Source organism: Hypomesus nipponensis, chromosome 3 (assembly GCF_054491055.1).
Source record: "Hypomesus nipponensis isolate SF chromosome 3, ASM5449105v1, whole genome shotgun sequence".
Taxonomy (NCBI): Eukaryota; Metazoa; Chordata; class Actinopteri; order Osmeriformes; family Osmeridae; genus Hypomesus; species Hypomesus nipponensis.
Genome location: NC_140363.1, coordinates 20,107,791 through 20,116,085, shown reverse-complemented (window position 1 = coordinate 20,116,085; position 8,295 = coordinate 20,107,791). Strand labels below are relative to the sequence as shown.

The 8,295-nt window shown below is 39.3% G+C and overlaps 2 protein-coding genes across 6 annotated transcripts; one reads left to right on the top strand and one right to left on the bottom strand.

Annotated features, from left to right (window-relative positions):
* The first annotated feature begins 68 nt into the window (after positions 1–68).
* lamtor3 (late endosomal/lysosomal adaptor, MAPK and MTOR activator 3) lies at positions 69–2,907 on the top strand. Of its 5 annotated transcripts, none has more exons than XM_084682786.1 (7): positions 81–305; positions 581–620; positions 930–964; positions 1,409–1,467; positions 1,697–1,830; positions 1,944–2,007; positions 2,456–2,907. In XM_084682786.1, the coding sequence occupies exons 2-7, from the start codon at positions 606–608 to the stop codon at positions 2,527–2,529; spliced, it is 381 nt and encodes a 126-aa protein (XP_084538912.1). In that variant the 5' UTR covers positions 81–305; positions 581–605; the 3' UTR covers positions 2,530–2,907. The 5 variants fall into 5 exon arrangements, with proteins under 5 accessions (XP_084538925.1, XP_084538912.1, XP_084538895.1 ...); XM_084682769.1 differs by having other exon boundaries at positions 577–620; XM_084682777.1 differs by having other exon boundaries at positions 81–312; positions 577–620.
* Positions 2,790–8,016, bottom strand: dapp1 (dual adaptor of phosphotyrosine and 3-phosphoinositides). The gene is made up of 9 exons (XM_084682756.1): positions 7,769–8,016; positions 6,378–6,500; positions 6,139–6,272; positions 5,858–5,988; positions 5,695–5,742; positions 5,503–5,565; positions 5,129–5,214; positions 3,286–3,373; positions 2,790–3,108 (listed from the first exon to the last, which is right to left on the bottom strand). Exons 1-9 carry the CDS (start codon positions 7,792–7,794, stop codon positions 3,085–3,087), a joined length of 723 nt encoding a protein of 240 aa, XP_084538882.1. The 5' UTR covers positions 7,795–8,016; the 3' UTR covers positions 2,790–3,084.
* Positions 8,017–8,295: the final 279 nt, after the last annotated feature.

Genomic DNA, 8,295 nt, shown 5'->3' with positions numbered 1-8,295 from the left:
GATAATCACGTGTTTTTTTCCCCAATCGAAGCGAGGCGTTGATAAGCTCCATTTGTATTGGTACATTCACATAATTGCATAGGAATCTCGGAATACCGCAGTTGTGGTGGTTATTATATAGATTTGTGTGTTATTTCTAAAACTTGGCACATAAAAGTTAGTTTTTTGATTCTGTAACTAGATTACACTGCACTTTCCGGAAACATTTATCACGTGATCTTTGTCTCGAGAGTTTTCACTTGCTGACTGTGGCCATCTCGCAACCACCCAAGGAACATTTTAACTTCATCAACGTGTGAACCTTTGTACGAAGTAAACAGTAAAAGATACAGTCAAATGTATTTAGTCTATCATTATTTTAGATAAGGTTTTGGGGGGATCTGTGGAGTTGAGCAAGCTAATATCCGACTAGCTACCCAGCTAGCATAACTGTTGACAACAGTTCTAGCTAGCTACCCACGAAACTAGATAGTGCAGCTAGGCTGGCTAATTGTTTAAAACGAAGGACATTTTATGCATGTTTAATAGAATAAATAGCTTAAAACAACTAGCTCAGCTTTTCCACATTTTTCTCAGCTAGCAACGGACGGCGAAGAAACCCAAACATGGCTTTGGCTGATGTAAGTAGTATTGAATTCATTATCTTTGACATGATTTAATATTGAATATTTAGCTCTACTAAGATTCAATATGTTTATTGTATGTTAACTGTATGCACCTGCCCACCTCAGCAAATTCCTTGTTTATGAACAATTGGCGAATAAACACAATTCTGATTCTGATTAAAGTATTAGAGTATTTGGGCACTTGTACAAGCTAGCTCAAGCTGATGTACGCTATCGCTAAATTTGCGTTTTCATTAGACAACTTTGACGTTCTTAAGGCTTTACTGCCATATGTAAACATTTTTTAACGTACATTTGTTGCAGGATTTGAAGAGATACCTGTACAAACAGTTACCAAGGTTTGTTACTAAAGTCTTGCATGCTTACCCAATTATATGTCAAACAGAACAACGTTTACTGTCATGGTATTCGTGTCTAATGCAGATTCAAAGTATGTATTAAACCAAAAATGTCCCCAAAAGTGTGGGTATTGTAAACATTGGTTCAGAAAATGTAATTATTCTGTCCACTCATCGACGCGGCTCTTTTAATGCCACTGGCATAGTCGGACATTCCACTGCTGCTTGTTTGCATTATAATAATCAGTAATCAGATTAAATGAAGCAAGTTAGTGAACACTGGGGTTGGAGTGAACCAGATGGTACTGTAGCTCTTCAATAATTTTTGTGTGTTAAATTAGACAATTCCAATACGGTTGAGTTAACCAAATCCCCCTGTCAAATGTACTGTTTTCCATTTAGCACTGTGACAACTGAGAAACCCTCTTGTGTTTTTCCATTCAGTGTGGAAGGTCTTCATGCGATCGTGGTGACAGACAGGGATGGTGTCCCAGTTATTAAAGGTAATATGTCTTGTGTTGCACGAATAATTCAGTAGAGCACTGGTCAATTACTATGCTTTTCTCAGTATATTTAAAATACAGACGGCCTTAAATATGTCACCATGCTGAATTCTTTGCTCAGTATAACTGAATGTCCATTACAAATACATTTTTTTAATTGTGTTGGGCAGTGGAGCAGATCAACAACTTGAGAAGCTGTCATTAACAAACATTGATGTGTGTCTGGCAGTTGCAAATGACAACGCTCCGGAATACGCGCTCCGGCCCGGGTTTCTCTCCACATTTGCCCTGGCCACTGATCAGGGTAGCAAGCTGGGCCTCTCCAAAAACAAGAGCATCATCTGCTACTACAGCACATATCAGGTGAGGTCCCCTCTCTTGGACACACAATTCTGCTACTTTACTATTTAACATGGTTTTGTGGCTAGTGCCCACATTAATCAAATACATTTTGCAATTTTGTTGTTTTCTCTCAGATTGTGCAGTTCAATCGCCTACCACTGGTTATCAGTTTCATTGCATGTAGTAGTGCCAACACAGGTGAGATCAAACTTCACGAGAACCTTTTTGTTGTAACTTGCAGGTGTGTGTGAGAGAGCGCACTCAGTACTCTGGTGACTGATCTGTGGCTGGGAGGCATGAATGTCTATCTGTGATTATACACATACCGAAATGACAAGCCATTAACCTGGATATTTCCTACTGCTTTTTCAGTCAGCAGAGCAGGGTGAAATGTAACATTTAATTGTAACCTAGTATAAAAACTTGCCTGATGTATCATTGATAGATTGTATTTGCTTCTGAAGCACTGTAGGGTTTGAGCTTCTGTACAAAATAATTGTATATATATTTTTAGGCGTTATGGCATTGTCCCAGCAGCTGAAACAGAGATGAAGTATTAACAACATCAGTACATGACTGCTCTGGATTGATTTGAGAGGAACATGGCTGGGGATGCAACATTTGAACTTTTACATCTTTGATGCAGGTTTGATAATCACCCTGGAGAATGACCTTGTGCCACTCATTGAGGAGTTGAGACAAGTAGTGGAAGTTGCTTAAGGTCACCATTGTAATCGCCCATCACAGAATCAAGACTGGAGTACATCATGAATAATATTCCTGAAACTCTGTTCCACACCCAACACAAACACCCAAAAGAAAGACTGCGGAACAGGGCTTTTCTCTCTTAAAATGCTGTATTATTATTATAGTTTAATTTCCTTCATCTTTTATGTATGAAAGATGCTCCTCTCTTGCTATTAATTTTAGATTAATAAATGTTGTGATTATACATGTATTCATTCAAACAATATTCAGAAAACAGAAATGTCATCATTTAATTATTGTATTAAAATAACACAGCCAAGTACTAAGACAAGTGCAAGGTTACTTAGAAACCGTAAAATATTAAATTTATGCTAGCTCTGCAAAACAGTCCTCAGTGTCCTGCTGAATGTCTGTTCTAGTCATGGTGTAGTCACATTTAATGATATACTAATACAATTAATAATGTCACAATACCAGCCAAATTAACTATTAATATGGCCTGAAGTCAAGTTGCTATCTTCAATTTCAAACTTGCAGTACAGGAATATTCTGCGTCTCTTCCCACTGTCATCGTCCTTTTCTAATCTGTGACTGAAAACAAATGGTAATAGATTGCTTTATAAGCCATTTTGTTTGTTATGGTAATGGTTTATTTGTCACCATACGAATGTAAGTACAATTAAGGAGACAACACCAGATGATGTGCTTGCATTGTAGCCAGTCTACAGATTATGAGGCACTCCGGTCTACAGATTATGAGGCACTCACCAGTTTCCATTGTAATATCTTGATCCATTCATCTGCCTCCACACCAGTCTTGGCACACAGATAAAATATCCTTTCTGGGAACACTAGACTAAGAAGACACAGTATTAGTACTGAATGGCAACTAACCCATTTCAGCAACCCAGAACTGGGAATACAAATATCAGATGAGTTGCTGGTGTAGTAAGAAGGCTTGAGGCAATCAAGTAATTGTGTAGGCATAAATTAACTGTAGCAATGTCATCCAGGCAATTCCAAACGTTTTAACAGTTCTTGGTTTGCATTGCACGTGGCATTAAATTAGAAAAAAGCATGCAAGTGGACTGGGTAAACATACTCTTACTTAAACCCTATGTTATAAGCTTTAATTATTGCACCGGTAGCTTAAATAACAAATTATTGTTATAGCAAAAAGCATCTAGGAAGAGTAGGGCGTTTGTTTATTTGATCTGTTAGTGATACTTCTTTTTTCTGCCACTGTGTCAATATTTCATCTTGTTCCCAGAGGAAGTGAAACCAACTGGCTTGTGTAGAAAGCTGCTTCATATAAAAACAGTCTTAAACCTAATTATAATAATTGGATGTACCGTACACAGAATCTGTTGACAATAGTCAGACTATTGTTCCTTGTCACTTTGTTTAAAATGGTTGGTTTCCATTTATTAAGCCTTTATTACTTAATTATTTTAAGTCTCTATTAAAGGCCTTAAACTGAATGTTTACCATGATATCAAAAGGTTGCTTTCTGATATTATTTGGGACCCAAGTGACACTTTGAAACACCTCACCCACCCCCCCCCCCCATCCACAGTGTTTATAGCTCTTTTATACATTGTGTTTAGAAACAAAACCAGTTATAGAAAACTTCTAGTATTGTTTGTTTTGTTAACTATACCAGGTACAGGTGTTTTCTTGTATACATTGTAAACAGTGCCTTCAAACTCCCTGCTCTTAGTGTTGTTAAATGTACATTTTGCACCAAATTGGCCAAAAAACCTGAAGATGTTTTCAAGGTATACAAGACATGTATGCATTTACATTTATGCACAAGACACTACAGAGGTTTTCAAGTCTCATGACAAATTGTTTTGATACAGGTTCAACTGGTTACATTTGGTGAACGCCTAACACTGCATAGATCAACATCCCTTCAGAGAACAATGGTGGCAGATAGGCTCCAACACACCTGATTCAAATGAATGGTTGTTAAAAGGCTTCTGCAGAGCTGATTAACGACCCATTCATTTGAATCAGGTGTGTTGGAGCAGGGAAACATCTAAAACATGCAGGACAGGGGGTCCCGAGGACCAGGGTTGGGAACCACTGGGCTAGATGAGTAGAATGGTAGGAGCACAATGCTGTAAGATCGAAAGGCATAACTGCTTTATAAAATTGAGTGTCACATGGTAGACAAGCCCTCTTCCTGGGAAGGAACAACACAGGCAAATAATGCTAGATCTACAAATCCAGGTCTTCAATGCTGATTAAAACCGACCCCAATGTAATCACCTTTGGAAATGTATTGCCAATGTTCTAGACCAGTGGTTCTCAACCCTGTCCTCAGGGACCCCCTGTCCTGCATGTTTTAGATGTTTCCCTGCTCCAAAACACCTGATTCAAATAAAAGGGTCGTTATCTAGCTCTGTAGAAGCCTGATAACGAACATGCATTTGAATCAGGTGTGTTGGAGCAGGGAAAAATCTAAAACAAGCAGGATAGGGGGTCCCTGAGGACAGGGTTGAGAACCACTGTTCTAGACCAATATGGAACTAGGGAAACATTCAATCATTCTAGTTATTTAAATCTCACCAGTTAACACAGAACCTATTAAGCTCTTCCCACTCACCAAAAGCAGTTCACTCTGTCCTGTGTGTAGTCAAACTGGACCGCAGAGCAGGCTGTAAGGTCCAGGGTTCGAATGGGCTCGTCCAACTACAGGAAGACACCCACATCAGAGAGACAGCTGTTATTAGTTGTAAACATTTTAAATACAATAATGTACCAACCCCAGTGTGTCTTGGGTTAGGGTTACAGTACAGCATTTACGTTAGTGTTATTGATCCATGGTCACACACCGTCTGGTGTTTAGTAGCATTATTGATATCACCGAATATCACTACATTGACTATGGCAATGATAACAATGTGCAATTCAGAGACTAAAATTGTAGACACGAACAGCAGTACTGGAGGGTGTTGCTGAGAAACTGGCAAGACTCACCATTTTGTCTTTGAAGTATTTAAGTTCATATCTGTTTAGTGTAAACCATCTCTGTTTCCAATTCTGTTGAAAATGAACATGCTCTCAACCACGCAATACACATTATCTACCTGTGTGCTCAATAATTCCACCGTGTCAAATTTTCGTTCACATGGAATAAGGATTAACTAAAATCCCTTCTCACTTACTCACCTTTATGATGGCTCCTTGCTTCACCAAATAGCCTTCCTTGGTGCCAAGCTGTGGAATGTTCCACTGCATTACTATAAAGGTCACTCACCCGTGGGGTCAGCTGATGCGAGGATTTAGTTTGTAAAAAGCGTTTTGCAGTTTGTAAAGAGCCGAGCAGTCATACCGATGGAGCGTTTGCCACCAGGTCTTTTTCTGTCCTCCCTGTCTGCATGGCAGTATGAACCCGCACAGACTCATAGATGGACGGCTCTTCCACTCGCAATGGATATGGGACTTTAAGGACAATGAGTGTACCTGGGTCAAAAAGAGGTAAGACAGAAGTTTTGTGGTATTTTATAATGACGATAAGTACAAGACTATCCCAAAGGCCGAGAATGTCTTTTGAAGAAAAACATATAATAAAATGTCACACATTTCGACGTGAGTAAGTGATTCCAAATACACCTGTATCACTGCCCAGCAGTGGTTGGTTGGCAAAATGTTTGACAAAATCTTGGAGAGATGGGAATTCATTGAATCCAAAGGTGTAACCATTGCTTGTTCGTGTCACATGGAAATGTTTAACTGAGTCTTTAGCCCTGTAAATGAGGTCAAAACAGAATCAAAGGCAACGTAAAACGGCATATTAGACGGTGGTGGGGGATAAAGTAGGGGGCTCAAGTTTGAAGGATGGGAGCATCAACCTGACAGATAGAGCGAAGCAACCAGGACCATCATTGCTGTTCCTCAGGAGGTAGCTGCCATCCGTGCCATTGGACAACAGGAGAGCTTCAGCCGTGTGGCGGGACAGGCCCAAGTGGTACCACCTGGGAGGTGTAAAACATGTCACTAGCAGCAGCATGCTAGGTTGTTCAGACCAGGGCATCCGTTCAGATCCTTTTTTTGTGCGAGTCTTATGCACAGATATTTAGTATGTACACATTCACCACAATACCAACACACTCCAATTTGTTGTGAAAGTCATTCCTTCTAACCCAAAACACCTCTGAAATAAAGTTAATTTGCCATCTGTAAAAATGTATATTGGAATGATTGGATTCAGATTCCATTACTGTGATTGTGTTGACTCTAGTACTGATAAGTCGTAAAGCAATTTCGGAATGAGTGATTGATTGGATTTAAATAAAATAAGTAGCCTTATTTCCAATATCAATCTAAAACTATCAAATACTACAATAGTGTGGTTGGTTTCATGGACACAGATTCAATGTGGTTGAGGCATGTTTGTCTGTACTGTGTTTTAGGTCAGCAGAGGAAAACAAGCTGCAGATGCAAGAGGCATTGATAGGGATGTGAAAGTTGTGCTATTTGCATTGCTGAGTGCTGTTAAAGCAAATAAGCTATTTTTGATACGTGCCTTGCCGAGTATAATGTAGGTTTATATGCTATCTATCTAGGTTTGTTTACCTACATATAAATAAGTAATGTGAAAGGGTGTCATGTAATTGACTTTCTGGTTCTGACTTGCACTAATTTACAGGGTTCATGCCACATAAAGTTTCAGGAAATAAGTGCGACGTTAAAAGTAATAACAGATTTTTTAGTATTTTCATGTTGCAACCACCAACCTCTTTTCTCAAGTTGCTTTATAAACGTTTGAAAATCTATTTCTCAAGAAGTACCAGCTGACTAGTGTCAACATGGGGCATGACAAAGAAAACACATCAGCTGATGCTCATCAAGATGTTATGGTTGCATAATATTTAGGGGATTTAGATGACTATATAGTCTTCTTTATTTTGATTCACCACGTCAGGTGTGATTACTTTGCTATATGACTAGGAAATACAGACTATTCCTTGACTCTGACCACCGAAACACTGTGGTCTGATCCTTGATCTTCTGCTGCACAATTTAATGTAAAAAAGTATCAATTGTAGGCTATAGTTTAACCTCAACCAGCAGGGCATGATAGTATGGCACGTATCCAAATATGAAGCCGAGAGCGTAGCCTTTAAATCACTTTCTCCCCTTCCACGGTCGCACCAAGATTACAATTATACTGTACCTTGTACTCCAATACATTATTTCAATCTGTATCTAATATTACACACGGCTCTTCATTTCCTCTTACCCCAATGTCTCCAGTTCATCGTCCATATCCACAACACTAGGCCTAATTCTAGAAGCTAGAGGTGGATCAATACCGGCGAAATGCACCTGTTTTAGAACTACCGTTAAGGCTCTAACACAGCCGGCAGTGTATAAAACAAGGTTTCAGCAGCGTGAGGACACGCCCGCACGCCCGCACAATGAATAGGTAACTGTAAATATGTTATACATAATCGTTTCAATGCGTTGCGACAGTTCGTGCCGTATCGTTCCTTAGTCTGAAATCAGTATCCTCCTCCTACGTCATTGTTCTTACCTCTCACTAGGCTACTTTACATGTTTACATTGTTATAGTAACCCCATACAAATTAGCTGACTTGTGCCAAGTCAATTTTCTGTATTCGTATCGTGTAGCCTAGTAGCAATTTTCAACTGACATTTGGAGGTATGGTTCTAGGCTGGAATGGTCGTTAAACCGGTAATCATGTAGCATAGGCCTACTCCTCTGGGTAAGAGATGATATTAAGGTGATGATACTTGCTGCTTTAG

What these genes read in the sequence shown, in the direction of transcription:
- lamtor3 (XM_084682786.1), top strand. An exon ending in CTGTACAAACAGTTACCAAG is followed by an intron (nt 965 to 1,408) that starts GTTTGTTACTAA and finishes TTTTCCATTCAG; the next exon opens with TGTGGAAGGTCTTCATGCGA. An exon ending in GCTACTACAGCACATATCAG is followed by an intron (nt 1,831 to 1,943) that starts GTGAGGTCCCCT and finishes GTTTTCTCTCAG; the next exon opens with ATTGTGCAGTTCAATCGCCT.
- dapp1 (XM_084682756.1), bottom strand. Translation starts at nt 7,794, where the DNA reads ATGGACGATGAACTGGAGACATTGGG. An exon ending in GATGAACTGGAGACATTGGG is followed by an intron (nt 6,501 to 7,768) that starts GTAAGAGGAAAT and finishes TACACCTCCCAG; the next exon opens with GTGGTACCACTTGGGCCTGT. An exon ending in ACTGCTGGGCAGTGATACAG is followed by an intron (nt 5,989 to 6,138) that starts GTGTATTTGGAA and finishes TTTTTGACCCAG; the next exon opens with GTACACTCATTGTCCTTAAA.